Here is a 20,063-nt window from a genome sequence, read left to right on the forward strand (position 1 = left end):
GCTGAGCAGAGCTCTCAACACGGCCCGTGTTGACATGGGCACAGCCGTGTTGACTCTCTTGTCATATATTATTAAATGCTCGTTGTCAGAAAGTACAGCAGGAAAGAGAACACGACCCGTGTTGAGCCTCGGCACGACCCGTGTTGAGTTAGGAAGCATCTATTTTGTCTTTTCTCTTGTACTATCAACAAGGGGCGTGTTGACATCAATATGGTTTGTGTTTTCATCAGTTTTGTTTTTTTCCTCTTGTATTTTCAACATGGGGTGTGTTGATGTCAACATGAGCCCATGCTGTGACTTCTGAATTTTGTCTTTTCCTTGTGTGCTTGTAACTTGGCCATGCTTGCTTCTACATGGGTTGTTTTGACACGGTTTTCACAGTTTTCTCCATTTTTCTTCGTATATTAGTTCATTTTATTCTTTAAGGCTATATTCACCTAGAAATAGAAATTATAAACATTGGTGGTTATTTATTCTAATATTATTGTCGATATTATGCTATTTTGGAGATATAGAAAAGATATATAAATTTATATACATCAGTAATCGTGTCCCGATTCTTAGATTCGATAACACCATTCACCTAACACAAAACTAAACCTATAAACCGAACAACATCCTTTACGTGCCCTCACTTAATTAAAATTCTCTTTATGTCCTAAAAGTTCATATTGATAACTGGACTTCTTCGGAATTTGACCTTTTCGGTTTTGATGTGATGGATTTCAAGAATGAGGCCGCACATCCCCACCATGATAGCATGGGGGAGCTTTATCCTTTCACTACATCCGTCTTTCATATGCCTCGGTCAATATTAAAGTCGACCAATGGCACAACCGTCTTAGTCACCAGGGCGATCTTATCTTAATTTTTCTACTTCTAGTTTTTCAATTCCTTGTAATAAACTATCAAATTTACCTTTATTTCAATCTTATCATATATCAAAAATAGACGTTTGCCTTTTCATGAATCGAATTCTATTACTTTGCTTCCTTTGATATTGTACATTATGATTTATTAATATCCCCAATCACCAGTAAAGCCCGTGACAAATATTATATTGTATTTTGATTTATAAATTTTGCTATTTTATTTGAATTTATTCCTTAAAACTCAAATCTAAAACATTTACCAACTTTACCAAATTTCAAGAATTTATCTATTGTATTTAATACCAAAATTAAATCATATCAATGTGAAATTGGTTGTGAATTTGGCAATAACGAATTTTAAAAAGTTTCTTCACACCCACGGCTTAGCCTTTCAGTTCTCATACCCCAAACCTCACAACAAAACGGTTGTGTCGTACGAATGATTCGTCATTTAAGTGACATTGTTCGAACCATCTTTAACCCTGCTCGCTTACCACCCACCTTTTGCGTTAAGGCCCTTCATAGGGCAGCTTTCCTTCACAACATGTTACCCACAAAACACCTTATATTCTCTACCTCATACTTTGTTAAATACCTACGCCACTCAACCTCACATTCGGGCGTTCGGGTGTGCGTGCTACCCAAATACAACCATATCCAACCCTTGTAAATTTCACCCTTGCTTCGTAAAGCGTGTCTGGATACCCCCATAAATTTCAACCTTATAAAGGCTAAAGATCCTTATCTAAAAAAATATGAGTCTATCAACATGACATTAGTCGATAAGCAATCATCAAACTTCAGGTACAAGTTTCTTGATCTCTTTTTTCACTTAAATTTATGAGATGTTATTTCAAAGCATGAGATTATTTTACATTTTTAATAAGACAAATGGGCAACAAGCTGTATTGTTAGCATTCTTTAAATTATAAGACCAAGTCTTTTATAAACTAATTGATTGATTTTAAATTCATAACATTGCTATATATAGCTAGTCTTTTATAAACTAATTGATTGATTTTAAATTCATAACATTGCTATATATAGCTTGTTGGAGTCGGCTAAGAAGCTCCACAACCTCAAGCTTTATTATATAATTTTTTCTTGAAAGACACATTTTTATTTTCCTTGATTTGATACTTGATTTGATATAAAATTATTCTATATAGTACACAATATTAATAATATAACACCTTGATTTGATATAAATTTAATATAACACCTTGATTTTCAGGATAGTAAGAAGACAAGTATGAGACAAGTAAAACACCACAATGGTTAATAGTTTATTATTGGTGCTTACTTATATTGACTTTTTTGTATTATGTATTTTTGCTTTTTGTTTGTCAATCATAGGGAATGAAGATTGACTTTTAATTCAATTACTTTAATGTCAAAAAGTCATACCCCATGTCAAAGGGTTAAGTACATTTAACTACCGTAAGCATGTAAATCAAATCTAGGCAGCAACTCCATTTGTTTATTGTATTGATCCTCTTTGTCCTTAATTATAGTTACACTTGTTTCTTTTGTTTCCTTTTATTATAAAAAGATATTTAATACAAGTCAAAAGACGAGTGGTTGTTCTCCTAATAATTGTGCATACCTTAATTTGGGTTCTTAATCTCTACTTGATGTGTAACGCTTAAGAAGTTAGTTTCTTCCTATACGTATTTGACCATGACTGATTTGGGGACTGATACAAACATTCTTGTTGGGACTAACACGATATCATCATACCACTAGATCATGGATCATGAATCATTTATGAAGAGGCAAACTTGATAGAAAATGTGTCTCTGTTTGATAAATTTTATCATAATAGATCATTTACAAAATAGGTTATAACAAATATGATACATATTTTACTAAACGAAAAAAAGACTTTAAACTAATATCAGTACCACTACTCTGCCGTTAAGAATGAACAAACCAAAATATTAGACTTTGATTAGGTCAAGTGGTTGACACATTCCCTTAAAATAAGTTTTCGCATGTTCAAGGAACAGTTTCTCACATACGACTAAAAGAAGTCGTGCTAGCTACAAAAGAAGACCAACTAACCAAAAGTTACACATTATAGAGTATATCATAGGTGTTGAAAATTTGTTATGTTTCTCACAACTTCAAGCTTTCTTATGTGTATTCTCTTATGTTTTTTGAGTCCTCCTCGAGTTACTAAAATTAAGCCCATTACCTTTGTCAACAAGAAAATGTCAAATCATTTAACTTGTTATATCTAGTAGATTGCCCGCGCGTTGCACCGAGATTTTATATATGTATACAAGTTTTTTTTAAAACGGAAACGACACCCCGGTAAATATTTATAAATTTAATAAGCAAATACAACGGAAAGAAAAAGAGACATTGACACTTAGAACAAATTCCAAATAAATGCTAATTCTCCGACAACATCTAGCACGAATACCCTACCACACGATGGGATAACTGTGCAAGCTCACTATTATTATCATTTATAATAAAATTTATGTTATTAAGAATTAGAGCATAAAGTAGCAGTGCCCGTGCGATTCCCGTCTTAAATACCATTGATCGACGGCAAAAAAATAGAAGTTAAATAAGGATCAATATATTTTAAAAATAAGTTGATATTAAATAAATAAACCTCTAATGCAAATGTAATATGCTCATTAATACATGTATGATTAATATGGATTAAATGAAGTGAATTGAATGTAATTCAAGTGAATAAAAAACCATTTTACCTCTTTAAAATATCGTAATTAAAGTAAATGTATTAATTGTTATATCATATGAATAAAAGATTATAAAACTCTTAAAATCAAAAAAAATATATAATATTATATATATATATATATGGGGAAAGAGAATATGGGCTCTTAAGCACCTAACCTTATATGCGAAACCATCAAAACTACGTAGTTTTGATTAAAAGTTTCCAAAAAACCGATTTTATTCTTTCCCTAATTATGTTTCATCTCGATTAACTAAGTAAACCCCTAATTCATAAATCATCATCGTTGGTGATAAAAACAAGCCGTATATAAAAACAAGCTGTAATAAAAACAAGCTAAATAATTAAAATTCTAATGCATCGAACACTATTCTCTTTCATGCATATGGGCAGAATATATGTAGGTTACATACACGTAAAAAAATTAAAGAATTTTTTACACACTGAGTCGACATTTTCCATATGTGTAACAGACGTAAAAATTAGTTTAATCACTTACATTATTATTCTCTCTCCTACTTTGATTTTTTAATCAGATTTAATTTCAACCATATAATCTAATCCATTTAATTAAATGTGTGGCCAAGAATTGAGTTCTTAAGTTATAAAACTCAATAAGGTTCTCAAAATATCTCTCCCATATATATATATATATATATATATATATATATATACACACACACACACACATAGGATTAGGTTCATATAATTTTCTTATTGCGATAAGTCCTTCCAGCCAATCATATAATTTTCTTTTTATTTTATGTTAAATTAATTACTAGGGCATATTAGTAAAATTTTCATGCTTTGTTTTTTGGTAACTAATAAATAAGTTAGGAGTTTCACACATTATTTTCTTTTTATCCTTCTTTCTATTATATTGATTATTAATTTTTCATTATTTCGAAAGTCTTTTTACAATTTCAAATTTTTATATTAAAATAAGAAAAACTCATTCCGAATAATTATCCCTACACCTTAAAAATACATGCTACACGTCAATACTAATAACATATCCTACACACATCATAAAATATATCATACACATTAAAAATATATGCTACACATCAATGCTACCAGCATATCCTACACATCATACAATGCATCAGACAACATATCCTACGCATTAAAAATACATGCTACACATCAATCTTAACAATATATCCTACACATCATATAACATATCCTACACATTAATTAATCAACATATCCACAACCCATATATGAACCTACATAACACATAAATGATCCTACATGTTATAAAATTTACACATACAAAGTTCGAAATACCACCTACACAGTACATCTATGAACTTACACACGAAAAAATTTACACGCACATAATTCGAAATACCACCTCCATAGTACATACATGAAGCTACACACAATAAAGTTTACAAATAAACAATTCAAAATACCACTTACACAGTACAAAATAACTTTTTTTTATATTAAACTGCGTATAATAAATAGCGGAGCATGCTAATAACCTACAATTATAAAATTTTCACATACATTAATGTCTAGCTTAATAAAAGAAATAAAATAGTAAAAATTATATATGAAACTATGATCATTGATTAAGCATAAAAAAATGAAACCACTAAATAGTACTTATACGGTATAAAATAAATTCTTTTTTGTATTAAACTACATATAATAAATAGCGGATCATGCTAATAATCTATAATTACAAAATTTTCACATACATTAGTATCTAGCTTAATAAAAGAAATAAAATAATAAAAATTATATATGACACTATGACCATTGATGAAGCATAAAAAAATAAAACCGCTAAATACATTAATGTCTAGCTTAATAAGGGCTACATCACAAAAGACATATGCACTCTTTTAATTAAAAATATGTCATAAACATGTATTTGTATTTACGAGTTTGCCATTTCTTTTGTTGACCATTGATTAAATATAATCAATGGCTCAGATTCTCTTCTCACACTTCTCACTATAATATATTCATACATTAATTTTTTTTTCTATCCAAAACCAATTTCTTTCAACTCAATATATCAATATCCATCAACACGTAGGTACATTGTGATAAATAATACAAAAAACTATCTTACACATGTTAACATTAAATGTCAATAAAAAATATACAATCTACACAAAAACATATAGCATGCACTTGTTCTAAGAATAAGAAAACATATTACCTACACACGAAAACAAATATAACCTACACATGTATAAGATATGTGTATCTTTGTCTAGTTTATATAATTGTTTATGTCGAATTACATATGTAAGTTGTATACTTTTTTGTATGTTGTACGTTTTTATTTCTCAAAACAAGTGTAGGTTATATAATTTTGTGTAGGTTGTATAGTTATTGTTTATTTTTAATTAACACGTTTGTATGATATTTTTTTATTATTATTTATAGCAATAATTTTTCTAAGTATATCAATTGAAAAAAAATATTATGTTATGATATTTATTAGTTAGAGAGGACTTATTATGGTTATATTAGCTGTATTAATTGAAAAGAGGGAGATTTATTATGGTTATATTAGTTGTATTAATTGAAGAGGGAGAATGCATTTATTGTTGCATTTACATTTTTTTCATTTATTTTTAAACATTTAAAACATAAAATAAAACTAGTGGCTCATATTCATTTATCACATTTCTCACAGTAAGTTTATTTCTCTCCTGAACTTAAACCTATATATATACACACAATCACACACTACATATCTTTAAATAATAATATATAGTTGGTTTAATGAGCATTGAAAGCTGGAAAAATAGGCTCGTTGTGCAACTGGTCAGAAATTCACAACTTTGTTAGTTGCTAGCACTACTAGGAGCCTACTCAACATTTGGAAAACTAAAGTCCAATCAGAGCTTCTGAAGTCTATTCAAACATTCGTCATAGCTTATAAACTCGCATTCACAACCCGGTGGAGCAGTGAACTTGAGTGTTTAGGTATCATTTTCGTGTCTGCACGGTGTAAATAAGCGTTCAAAAGTTCGAAGTTTTTAGGCTATTTGAACCAATATGTTGCACCCTCCAATATTATGAGTTGAAGAAACACAACTAAAGATGATTTACCTTGTCACTTATGCATGTCCAAGGTTTATACATCCTCCTTTGTGTGACAAGTCCATCGAAACCATTTTTTTAATTATAATTAAATACAAACGATTAAACATATAATATTTAGACATAAATAAAGTATAATTATTTTATTGAAAAATAAAATCATAATCATAGAAGTCCAAGAGAATTAAGTCTTAAAATAATCTAGCAGTTAACAATTGTGTCGTGAATCTTACTGTAATTGATTATCAACGAACTCAAAATTCATATCTTCTTTTTCAGTCTAGCTAGTCAGTAGGTCGATTCATTTATGGTGTGCTGGTAGGTCATGTTAAATGTTCCGACTCTCTTACAGGTTTTCCTTCACTTCGTCGTTATCTGGTATGCGAAATTGCACCTTTCCTGACTCATGCTGGCATGAAAATTGTCGTGATCGTTTAACCATAATTGAAGATAGTGACCAGTCATTGGATTAATGATGGTATCGACCAACTCCATCACCAACGCTACTTCCTCCTCGATCATTCGCAGTTTGTGTTAACCGTTGCAAGTCCACTTAGGTGTTAGAACCTGCACAACAAACTCGCCTCCCGTACCTGGATTACCCGAGGAAGTGCGCTTGACATACTCGATGTACTTGCGAGTAAGGTGTCCCATCCACCTAATTAATAATTACGCTACACTTTTACTACCAGCGTAATAATTATTATGCTACTTCGATGTGTTGTAGTGTGATAATTATGGTACTACAACAAATTTAAATTAGCGTCATAATTATTACGCTACATGTAAAATTGAAGCACGATAGTTATTAAGTTAGTTCAATAAGTTATAGTGTAATTAATATGTTTATCAAAATGTCATCGTGCATTTTTTATTCTTTTCTCTTCGCTTCATATGTTTCACACACTAAAATCGATTTGTAGTTGATCCTTAACTTAAAACCAATGTGTTGTATATAAAATCAACTTTTGGATGTAAAACCAATGTGGGATAATGTTTAGTATGTATTAATGTCACTTAAAAGTTGTTAAATTTTAGGTAAATGATGTGTCTATGGCTTGATGGGCTAGGGAAAATATTGACTTTCCGTATCCGGGTTGACATAGAACGCAAATAATATATTTGTATAAATTCCAAATAATAATTAATAAGTAGCAATTATTAGTTATAGTTGATAACTAATAATACTTTCTTTAGAAAAATAACTACTTTTATTTAGAAAGGAATATCCTTGAAGGAGACAACTAATTATTGAACAACTCCGTTGGTAAAATAGAATGTCGTTATATGTTACACTTTAAGAAATATTAATTTTTAACCCTAATTAGTTATTTTTATATAATTAATCAGTTGTTTAATTGTTTAAATAAAGAAAGGTCAACACACTGCTAACAATCCATCATCTAAGAAATTGACTTTGCTCTTTTCTTAATATTGAAAAATATATTACTTTTTTTAGCTGTTTTGAACTCTTGATCATAAGAAGAATGTAGAAGGGCTATGTAAATGAGTCGAGTCGAGCTAGTTGATTGGGTTTGAGCTAGGACTCGAGCTCTAAATTAAACAAGTTGGTTTGGCTTGGCTCATCTATTTTAACAAGTTAAAAGATGAAACTCGAGTTTGACTTGTAATGTGTTTGAGTCATCTTGTTAAAACGAACCTTACAGAGTTGTTTACCAAAATGTTAAAATATTGTAAAACGGAAGGAAAAATCCCTATGATTAAATAAATATTATTGGAGTAAAAAAAGCTATTTAAATTAAAAAAATAATATTAAAAATAAAAAATGAACCATCTAAAGAAAAGCTCAAAAAAGAGAAAAAAAAATCAACTATTAGTATAAAAGCCACTCCAGCAATTTTATTGGCCCATATGGCCCCACGCCTTTTTATTTAATAAGTATATATAATTTGATAACGTGAAAAAAAATTTAAGTGAAAACAAGTTATGTTTGTATGTGTTAGAGCATTCTCAGACTGTTTTCATTCTCATCTCTATAATTATATTAAAAAATACTATATTTCTCTCATGTTCAATTAAATAATACTTCTTTGCACCTTTATCATTACAGTTTTTTCTCTACACCACTCACAACCAATTCAACAAATTTAAAAACATAAATAGGGGCAAACAAAGTTTCCTCAAATTTATATACTATATGTTCTCTCTTCGCCTTATAACTTGCACTCACAATCACTCACAACCCAATCCTATAATTTATAAAATCCCCTCACATACTTTTAGGAGATGAGCTGAGAATGCTCTTAAACCGAGAAAACCAGTATCGTTTTAGAGATGATGTCAAATTCTAGCTTAGCATGCATGCCAACGACGAAGATGACCTATCTGATAAGTTTAGTTACACGTAATTTATCTTTCTCACAAAAACTAAACGTGCACCCTTCTATACATGACTATTGTAGTACCGCTAGACAATATATAACTTGATAATAAATCATGATATAACTACATATATTATTAAATTCGAACATCAACATGCATGGATAATAAATGATGATACTCTTTATTTCTTTAATGTAGAAAAAACAATCCTAGTAAGGACATCCCAATAAAGCATAAACCACACCAAAATTGCAGACCCACTGCACTGACTCACTTTTAAATATGTTAGGTATATTAACTTTATGTGATATGAAATAGGATAGATCGAGAGAAACTTACAACGTACATATAAGGAAATATAACTTAAAACATAAAAACTACAAATAAGTAGTCGGTATTTACACGTGTATGTGTAGGCATTCATGTAAGAACTATGTTACAATCTATTTCATTTTTTGTACGGAAAATTTTACTAAAACAACGTGCATTGAAGCTAGAAAAAAAACTACCCGAGAATTACAAAGAAAAGTTACGCCAATCTTTCCATGATAAATTTTTGAAAGCAGAGCGATTTTATCCATGAAACCCAAAGCTATTATATTCTTCACCGTTATGGGAGTGCTGGCACGTTTATCTTGAAAGATGACTTCATTCTTTTGCTTTCAAATACACCAACATGACGTAAGAATTATCCCATGTAACACCTTGCTTTCTTACTACTCAAGCAGAAAAAATTTTGAATTAACAAGTCATAAAGCAAAATAGATGGTAAGTGACCAATTAGCAATAGAATGCCAAATTAGCGTGACAAAATGACAACAAATTAAAAGATTATCGCTCAATTCCTCGTGATCCACTCAAAGACAAGTCAGCGGGCCCATTTCGCCGAGTTGGGAGCCTATCCATCTCCGCCTTTCAAGCATGCAACGGCGGTCATAGTTAAGTAGGTTACCCCTCAACTTTCATTTCATAGTGCAATTTTTTTTAATGCATCAGGTTACCCCTACACGAAAATTAGGTTACCCCTCAAATAATTTAAGAAGCCCAACAACTCATCAAATATTTCATTTACAAACCCAAATTAAGTTAAAGCCCACACATAAGTAAAAAGTCCACGCAATTTAAAATGAAATAAAATTCCAAAAACATAAAACAAAATAGTTATAATAAATTAAAAACACCGACAATCCAGCATTAATGCATCACGCTTTCAGCCATTAGCACCTCCTCTGCTCCCTCCAGGCCGTGGTGGTTATTACAGTTTCTACTTCTTACAAACGAAAAGATATGATACTTAATGCAAAAAAAAAGGAAAAGTAGAAACGAACTTCAAAAGGATGAAATTAAGAGTTTAACACCGGAAAAAGTGTTAAATCAATATATTTCCCATGTACGATTCAGATATACACGATAGGGTTCTCATCATAGAACAGTCATTAGTTTGGTAAGATTATATCAGAAAGTTGTTGACATGCTTCGTTATATTAATAAAAAATAAAAGAGAGAGAGAGAAGTCAACAACGATTTAATACAAAAGGCATTCTATCATATTTCAAAAAAACCTAAATTTGTTTTTTATGCACACTTAATAGAAGATGTTTTAAGCCACACAAATGCTCTCTCAAAACATCTTCAAAAAAAAAGTCAAGACTTATTAGAAGCGACTAAGTTGATAAACAGAACAAAACGAGCATTGAATGATTTAAGGCAAAACAGGTTTGTTTCAATGTTAGAAATAGTGACTTCTTTTTATTTAAAAAACAATATTAAGTTGTTAGACACGACGGAAACTTATGGTAAGCCTAGAAACCTAAAGAATGTCATTACTAATTCACATCATTTTGAAGTTGAGACTTTTAATACGGTTTTGGATATGCAAATTCAAAAATTTGAAAATCAATTCAATGAGGTACCAATTACTTTGCTAGAAAATATATTGGGTTTAAATCTATGTTACCGGTTTTCTAAGTTGATCTAAGATAGTGACATTTTCTGATATATAACCGAATGATTTTAGTACAATAGAAAGAGAGTGTCTTTTAGTGATCTTAGGGGGTGTTTGGTACAGAGAAAAAGAATGGGAAGAAATGGAAATAGAAATGGGAGAGAAATGGAATTGGAGAGAAATAGAAATGGGTGGAGAATTGACAATCATTTCCTTTGTTTGGTACAATAGAGAAATGGGTGGAGAAACGGGAGCAGAGACGTGATTAGGGTTCCGCCTCGGCATCATCATGGTGGAGAAATGGTGGCTCAGAGACGCGTCGCAACACCGCGAACGGAGTAGAGCGTCATCATCATCGCCGCGCAACATCAACACCGCGATTTAGGGTTCCGCCTCGCAACACCGCCTCGCGATTTAGGGTTTCGTTTTGGCTCAGAGACGCGAACAGACGTGGCTGCGGCGTCGGCCGCCGTGCCGGACGTCGGCATCATCATCACCATCGCCGGTCGGAGCATCATCATCATCATACGCGAACGGAGTAGAGCAGAGACGTGATTTAGAAGCAGAGAGAATTCCATTTCTCTTCCAAATGGAGAGAATTGGATTTCTCTACTTTTTGCCTACACCCAATTCTCAGAGAAAACCAATTCTCCGCCCAATTCTCCGCCTAATTCTCCCAAACAAGAGAAACCTAATTCTCCACCCTCAAATCTCTCTACCAAACACCCCCTTAAGGTCTTCTATCACTCTATAAACGAAGATGAAAGATTTGCAAAGTTGGATGGAATATGTGACATTGCTCATCATAGTGGAAGCAGCTTTCTTTTCCTTTGGTTTATCGGATGTTGAAGCCAGTGTAAGTTTTACTGGTTGTAACCCCAACTGTTGAAAGATGTTTTTTTTTTCTAAATTGAAGCTTATCAACACGGATTTACGCAATCGAATGGCATTTGAACAATGCTCTAGTTTGTGCGGTCGAAAGAGAAACGTTTGATAAAGTAATATAAGGCAATCATGTAATGGCTCGATTCCAAGCTTTCACACGCCGAAGAGGAGAGATCATCTATTAGGTAGTTGTTTAACTTTATCTGTTATCGTCTTTTTTAATTATTATTATTTACATGAAACTACGATTAAAAAAAATTTGGGTTACCTCTAAAATTTTGTTTTAGATCCGCCACTGCAAGCATGAATGTTAACCTTTAGAGGGCCTTATTATTATTTTTTTTAATAAGACGAATGGATGAGTTAGAAGCTTAAAATAACAGTTGCGTCATGGCATTAACCAAGAAACCCGCATTCGGGTCATTATTCCAAACCCAACAATCTGGAGTACCGTTTATGATAACCGATTGCAACAAATTTAAGCAAGCTGAAAATTCAAGCTAAGAATTCAGTGGATTCAAATTTGATTCATACTTTCGTTTCAACTTCCCACCTCCATTTCGAAACCATATTATCAAGTTGTGGTCGTTTTTGAAGAAAAATATCATTTATATACTATAAAAAAAAATTTCCAGATGATCGACTCAAAATATAATTAAAAAAACATTATTTAATACACAAGATCTCCAAATCTTTTATTTAAAGAAATTATTTTTATTAAATCATATTTGAAGCCTTATCTCATTATTAACAGTTTCTAATAATTTATTATTTTGAATTACCATACTATGGTTTATACTTTATTAAGAGCTAATTACATATATAATCCTTATGGTTTGACAAAACTAATATCTTTAGGTTCTAAGTTCTAAAACTAACTTTCATTAAGAAGCTTTGTTAAATTTATGAAAAAGACTATTTTACTCTTTTACAAATCATGGTGACTGTGTTGGGTGTATCACTTATGATCACTAGAAATGTTGATGCAAAACTCTTCAGTGACCGCTATTGATGACAACTGCTACTAGTTAAGTTAAGAGTTAATATTGATGGTGTTAGACATTGGAAGTTACTAAATACGAAAGTGGATCTCAATGTCTTAAAAGAGTTGACACTAAGGGCATTACCGCACTAGGGGCGCTCACCGTGAACCCAAGTGTTATTGATGGCAACTCGTTACTACGGTTGATGGGTTTCTTCGATTGAAAAAGATACTACTAACGACCACTTATTTCAACTAAAAACTTGTTCATGCGAAGGGACCGTTTCTACTAACAAAACAAGGCGCTATTAATACAAGTTTGTTGCCGATATAAAGTAAAAGTCAAATCGTTACTGAGATCAACTTGCTATTATGTGACCTAATGCCAATGAAGTTTCTACTACTGAATAAAGGATTCTCATTTTCTCATCACTCTATTGATACAAACATAACCAAAATAGTGTTGACGTTAAACCTAAAATTTTATATAGGAAGCAGATCTAGAAATTTAAACGACTTAAAAACATTAGAAGTTTAAAAATAAAATATAACTTCAACAAAGATGCTAAATAAACATATTATTGCCTACTAAAACAAAGGGCAATAATAATTTGGATATGCAAAGTTATATACATTTGATTTCCCTTAACTTAGGGCTGCAGCCTGCAGCAGCCACTCTCAACTCTTAAAACCATGTTGAGTGGCATCAGAGAATACTCGCGGGAGCAAAGAGGTTATTCCAGGTACGATCATTACAGTCTGGGGGCAAAAATGTCATTTCATATTAATGGCTGCAGCCATGTTTCTCAATTTCTGAGAAATTTCAGAAAAGGATGGTCTTTCGGAGGGGTCAGCAGACCAACAACTTTCCATCAAGGCCTTCCATTCAGGATCGCACCATGTTGGGATTGTTGGACGTAAAGAGTTGTTCACAATGCCTCCTGCATCATATTAATAAATTATTACAAATTTTATTTTATGTTGTAATTATCTAATTTTGTAAATAAAAATATTTTATAAGCCTTTAATGGCCCGTTTGAAAGGTCAAAGAGAAGGACGTACCAATAATGGAAGCACAATGCATCTCTCCATATGGTTCATCACTGGTGAGCAATTCCCACATGACAATCCCAAATGAGTAAACATCAATCTGGATTAAGCAAAAAAAAAAAGAAAGAAAGAAATGGTCCGGTTAAAAGAAATATTATTCAAGGGAAGAAATAATGGCTAATACCATAAAAAAATAAAAAAGGAAAAACCAACAAACTTTCTTATTTTGCAACTAAAATCCCTCAACCTAGTTTTGGTATATTTTAGTCTCTAAACACGAAAAATTTTACTCAACCTGATTTTGATACAAGTCACTAAACTTGTCTAAAATACATTCACTTGTGATAAGAAAATTTAAATTAATAACATGTGCCCCTCTTAAATTGATCAAAACATGAGTGTATGAATTTTCTATGCATTTTTTTATGTTGAATGGCATTTCATTATATTAAACCAGTTTTAAGGGATGACAAGTTATTAATTTAGTTTTGACTTCAATATACCAAAACTAGGTTGAGAGACTTGTTCATGTATTTTTTTTTTTTTGAAAGGTTAGTGACTTTAATATACCAATATAAGTTGAGGGACTTTTTCATGCAAAATATAAAAGTATGGTCTTTTATGGCATTTATCGGATAAATAATGGGAAGATGGGGTTATTTAGTAATTCATTTAAAGATGTACCTTTTCAGATACCATATGATTTTTGCCACTAAGCAGCTCGGGTGCCATCCATGGTAATGTTCCTCTAACGCCACCAGAGACTAAAGTGTGTTGTTTCACCTTCGATAGGCCAAGATCTCCTATCTACAAGGATGCAGATTACACACACGAGCAAACATATATTTATTAAAACATTTTTAAAAAGTTTTTAATATGTTTTTAAAGAGCCCAAGAAAATATATGAAGTCAACAAATAAGAAGAATTAAAATGAATACGATGAAATGGGCATACCTTGCAAATGGGTCGATGTGGATCTCTCATGTTGACAAGTAGGTTTTCACACTTTAGATCAAAGTGAACTATATTCTTTCCATGCAAATATTCCATTCCAAAAGACGCGTCCATAGCTATGATAAGCCTCTTCCGCCGATCAATAGTTCTGTTACCAAATCAATCCATTAATAATAAAAACGTTTGATTGGACACAATTCCATATATAAAATATTAAGTCAAAATACCTAAAACGCCCCTCAAAGCAATCAGAAAACAAAAAAAATTATTGTTTGATTACTTTCACATATAATTAATTTATAAGTAATCAAGTACCTGTCTTTTTTCTGTAAAAACTGTTTGAGAGATCCATTAACCATGAACTCTGTTACTGTTGCCAAAGAGCCGTTGGGCCCGTCACGAACAATACCATAAAACGAGACCACATTCGGGTGATGCAATGAGCTTAAAATCAAAGCCTCCTTCCAAAAATCTGCAATCTGTACATATAGTATATTTATACAACTTAGAAGCAGTTCTTTGCAAATAATATATTTAATGCGATCATACCAAACGTTCTCTCTCAGATGGTTTGCCAGCAAAGCAACTGGCTTTAATTCTTTTGATGGCTACATCTGAACCCTTCCATTTGCCATGATAAACAGCTCCGTATGTACCAGATCCTAATTCCTTTACTTCCTCCAGATCATCATTTTTAATAGTCTAATAAAGAACGTGAATACGAATTAATGACAAGTCATATGGTTTCTTTGCCAATTTAATACAAGTCATATGGTTTCTTTGCCAATTTAATATAAGTGAGGATGGAGGGTAATGAAGAACCTGCAAACCCCTAGCAAAAGCTTCCTCTTCGGCCTTTGTTGGTTCAATCTTTATTTTGATTTGGGTGTCACTGTCAGAATCTAACTCCAAATCTGCAGGTGCATCCTATATAACAAGAAAAAGATCCAACATAAAAATGGATAAAAAAGTTAACAAAATTGCTCATATTCAGTATGATTCAAAACTTAGTCAAGTTGGGTTGACACGTTTGAGATTTAAATAGCCGATAGATGTATTGAAAAGTAAACGGGACAAAAATACCACCTCTAATAGAGGTGTTTGTGGTCCGCTTCTGCTGGTTTTGACAGAAATTCTGCACCAAGCCGGCAAGTTAAAAAAACCACTAAACTGAACCAGTTGGGTTGGCCAGACCACCTAAACCGGACAAAACGATCCGGTTTTGGTGGTTTGCTGCTATAAAAGTTCAGTAAAATGGTAGGTGTAAAAAAATATCGAACATTTTACCTTTTGAGTATTAACGGTTTATGAAAAAGAAAATTTAATACCACGAAACGGTTAATTGATTACATATGCGTATTAAAATTAGAAATAAGTATTGCAACTAATGACTGTTTGATTCCTAGACATGAAAAAATACTTTATTTTTATTATGAAGATTGATAAAATTATTTTTATTTTTTATTTTTAATATTTCAGCCGGTTAGGTTTTAACCACCGCTTACAACAGAAAAGCAAACCCCTATTTTTCCAAGCCATAAGCTAAACCGATTCACTCCAAACTGCCCGATTTATCTCAGATTTAGGTGGTTCGGGCAGTTTAGACGGTTTTTGAACACCCCTACCTCTAAGAAGTACCCTTTACTCACCACTATGTCTAATTCCTGCACAGTTTCTTCTTTGGCTTCAACATTATTCAAAACAGCAGAAGCAACTTTCACATCATCAGCACCTTCTAGATCTGCTTTCTTTAAGGATTCATTCAAAATTTCTTCATTTTTTGAAACATGACCATTTTCTTTATCAGATTTGTCAGCTCCAATTTTTTGCTTCACAAGTGAATTCAACTTTATACTGTTGGAATTATTTCCTACTTCTGTATTTGAAGTGTTCACGGGATCTATAGGAATTAAGCAGTTTGGCAAGCCAGGAGTAAACTGGACCGGTACAGAAGTCAACTGAACCGGGTCAGGAGTAAACTGAACTGGGTCAGGAGTAAGCCTGACAGGTGCAGGTATGAATTGGACCGGTTCGGTTAGTAAGTGATGATGACTCACATTATCCACCCCAACTGGAACCCTAGGACTAGCATACCCTATATTATACGCACCATTTTATTGCATTTGACCAGTTTGACCATGTCTCCACAAACCATTTGCAGGCACAGGCCCAGGCCCATAACCATTATGAAAACCAGTAGCCATGCCTTGATCATGAAACACCTCATTACCATACACATGATGAGCATAATGTGGTGTCACATGACTACCATCTGGATACACATTCATATTATTATATAAACACGTAGGAGCACATCCAATACACGGATGACCAACCTGATGAGCCCCATGAAGTATATTACCAGGAAAACCAACAACAGTCTCTTGAAAAGGTAACTGCTGATCATACCGAGGCGAATTTGGGAAATCACTGCCGTGAGTTCTCGGAGAGTAATATCCAGGACTCCACTGAGACTCATAATTCCTTTGATTATAAGCACTTCCATCAAGATTCAACTGACTGTAATACTGATCAATCGAATGAACATCATCAATCAGATCATCATTATGACTGTTCAAAGCATCAACATATCTCCTTTCATTATCCATTTCATCCCTGTCAAAATGTATCGAATCATCTTGTTCTGTACCCGAAAACAAGAACAATCGCAGGCGTGTAAACGCGTCTCCCGACCCCAACTTCTCATACTCCTCCATCATGTTAACAACATCATCATCATTCACAACAGATACAAGTGCATCAAGGTCTTCATCAGGCTGCTGGTATTTCAAAACAGTTGCTCCATCATACAACTTCTTCTTCTTCTCCATGAGTTCTTCATAACTAATATCGCGTGGAACACTCACGATTCGAGTCTCCCCGCCTACATATCGAAGCTTACCATCTTGTGGACGAGGTAATATGCTGCCGTTAAAACTGCATAAGAACTTTAACCTAGGACTGTCCATTTCACTTTTTAATTGTCCCAAAACCCTAACTTCAGACTTACAGATCATCAAATTTCATCTCCGAATCATGCAACTAAGTTGAAAACTTGAAATAAAACAAATTAAGCAAATCTAACCTAAAATTTCCAATAAAACCCTAATCTTAAACAAACCGATCACCAAGTTTCATCTCCGAATCATGCCATTAAGTTGAAATCAAGCAAAGCTAACCTGAAATTTCCAATAAAACCGTAATTTCAGACCTCCAGGTTACCAAAATTCATCTCCGAATCATGCAATTAACTTGAAACGAAATAATTCAAACAAAAATTTCAATAAAACCCTAATTTCAAACTTCCATATAGCCGAATTTCATCTTCGAATCGTGCGATTAAACTGAAATGAAACAAATCAACCAAAACTAACCTAAAATTCCGAATAAAAGCCTAATCTCAGAGTTCCAGGTAGGGCTGGCAAATCGTGTTTAACAGGTTAGAGACAGCACGATTAACACGGAAACAACTCGGCTTTGGTGGTTTGAGCGTGGTAGTTATATGTTTTATGTATGTATCCTCTAACCTTGTAATTTTTTAACTTAATTTTAAAAAAATTATAAAATTACGTAGTTTACTTTTTTGCTAAACATGTGTTATAGTGTCGTCTTAAACAGGTACCCAATTTGCCAGCCCTGCTGCTTCCAGGTCATCTCCGAATCATGCGATTAAATTGAACTGAAACGAATTAAACTAAAAGTAACCTAAAATTTCTAATAAAAACCCTAACTTCAGATCACCAATTTTCATATCCTAACCGTGCGTTTAAGTTGAAGTTGAAATCAAACAAACATTAATCTAAATTTTCTAGTAAAGCCTGCCCTATGTTCACACTTCCAGATCACTAAATTTCGTCTCCAATTCACGCAATTAATTTGAAATGACACAAATCAAACAAAAGTAACCTAAAACTGTGAATAAAACCCTAGCCTTGAACAGAGCATTTGAAATCGGATAAAATATAAATTGGAAGCACTTACGTTGGTGAAATATTCATCCGAATCTTGGATTTGATTTATGAAAATGAGTAATTGGTGGTGAAGACGATAAGAGTCAGTAATTAGTGAAGAAGAACAAAAACGCCATGGCGCAATAGATTTCATTCATTATACTGTTCCACACGGACGACGTCATAGGGAAAATCTATTAGCAACCAAGTTCTAATCATGTCATAGATACATATTTTTCTCAAATCGGGTAACTAAATCTTCAAATCAAATCTCACCAATTTTTGTATACGTTAAAAAAGAAATGGATGATAAGATGTGGGTGATATATGTAGCTAAATTTAAAAAATTTTAAAAAACATTAATTATATTAAAATTTAAAAACAAAAAATAAAATTCACGTCGCCACTCAACGTCAACTTCAAAAAAAAGATAAAAAGATTTCCTATATGAAACAGAAAAGAAATTGGCTAAAAAAACATGCTAAAACTTTTAATTTAATCAAACATTGGAACACTTTTTAAAGTTAAGTGACCTAATTGGAACACTCTTGAAATTTGGTTACTATTCTATGAAGTTGCTCCTATTATTATATGCCTAGTCTTTGTGATGGAAACTTGTTTATTATTGAAAATTTTAAAATAAAAAAAGAGATAAGTAATGCTCAAAAATACCTCAATAAAAAATGTTCAGTTTGATTTTGGTTTGGTTCAATTTTTGCTCGGTTTGTAAATGAGCCTTGCACGAGTAAGCCCTCGCTCGGTTAGGTTTGGGTTGTGGACATCCATGTCGCACTATGCTGCCACGTATGCATGGCAGCTCTTATTAACTATAACACAATTATTATTTAATGTTGTTTTAATATAAAAATATGAGTAGGTGAATGTGATTGGTTGAATATGTAACTGGCTTCACACATTTAAAGCCCTTTTTATTGTTAACCGGTTGGCACACAGGAAGGCTCATTCCATTTTCACGCTTTTGTTTGTGGCCGTGGGAACGATATTAGGTTGGCGGGCCTTTAGTAGCATGTGCGGCGATTTTAAAACTCATTTAATAGAACTTACAATCATGTTTAGAATCTTTTAAGACGTTTTAAAATTTAGTGTTAAATTCGAATTTTTAAATAGAATTTGCATTAGATTTGAATTTAGAGACCAACACTGAATTTACAACTTTCAATTTTCCGACTAGAAACTTGAATTCAATTTATATCCATTTTTTATTTTTATTTTATATACATTATTTTTTGATATGAGCTTTTTAAATTGAAAAATGTGGTAAAAAAAATAAAG

General features: G+C 32.3%; 1 protein-coding gene across 1 annotated transcript; it reads right to left on the minus strand.

The window, feature by feature from the left end:
• Positions 1-13,271: 13,271 nt before the first annotated feature.
• On the minus strand, positions 13,272-16,934 carry LOC143604732 (RAF-like serine/threonine-protein kinase PRAF; the record flags this gene model as incomplete). Its single annotated transcript, XM_077081125.1, has 8 exons — positions 13,272-13,756; positions 13,878-13,965; positions 14,550-14,672; positions 14,821-14,968; positions 15,136-15,299; positions 15,370-15,522; positions 15,643-15,747; positions 16,470-16,934. Coding segments are annotated over 8 exons (1,413 nt in total), but the record flags the coding sequence as incomplete, so codon positions are not given.
• Between the last annotated feature and the right edge of the window lie 3,129 nt (positions 16,935-20,063).

This window comes from Bidens hawaiensis, unplaced genomic scaffold (genome assembly GCF_021521415.1).
Source record: "Bidens hawaiensis isolate Kalapana, Puna unplaced genomic scaffold, B.hawaiensis_p1.1 tig00066355_1, whole genome shotgun sequence".
Classification (NCBI taxonomy): Eukaryota; Viridiplantae; Streptophyta; class Magnoliopsida; order Asterales; family Asteraceae; genus Bidens; species Bidens hawaiensis.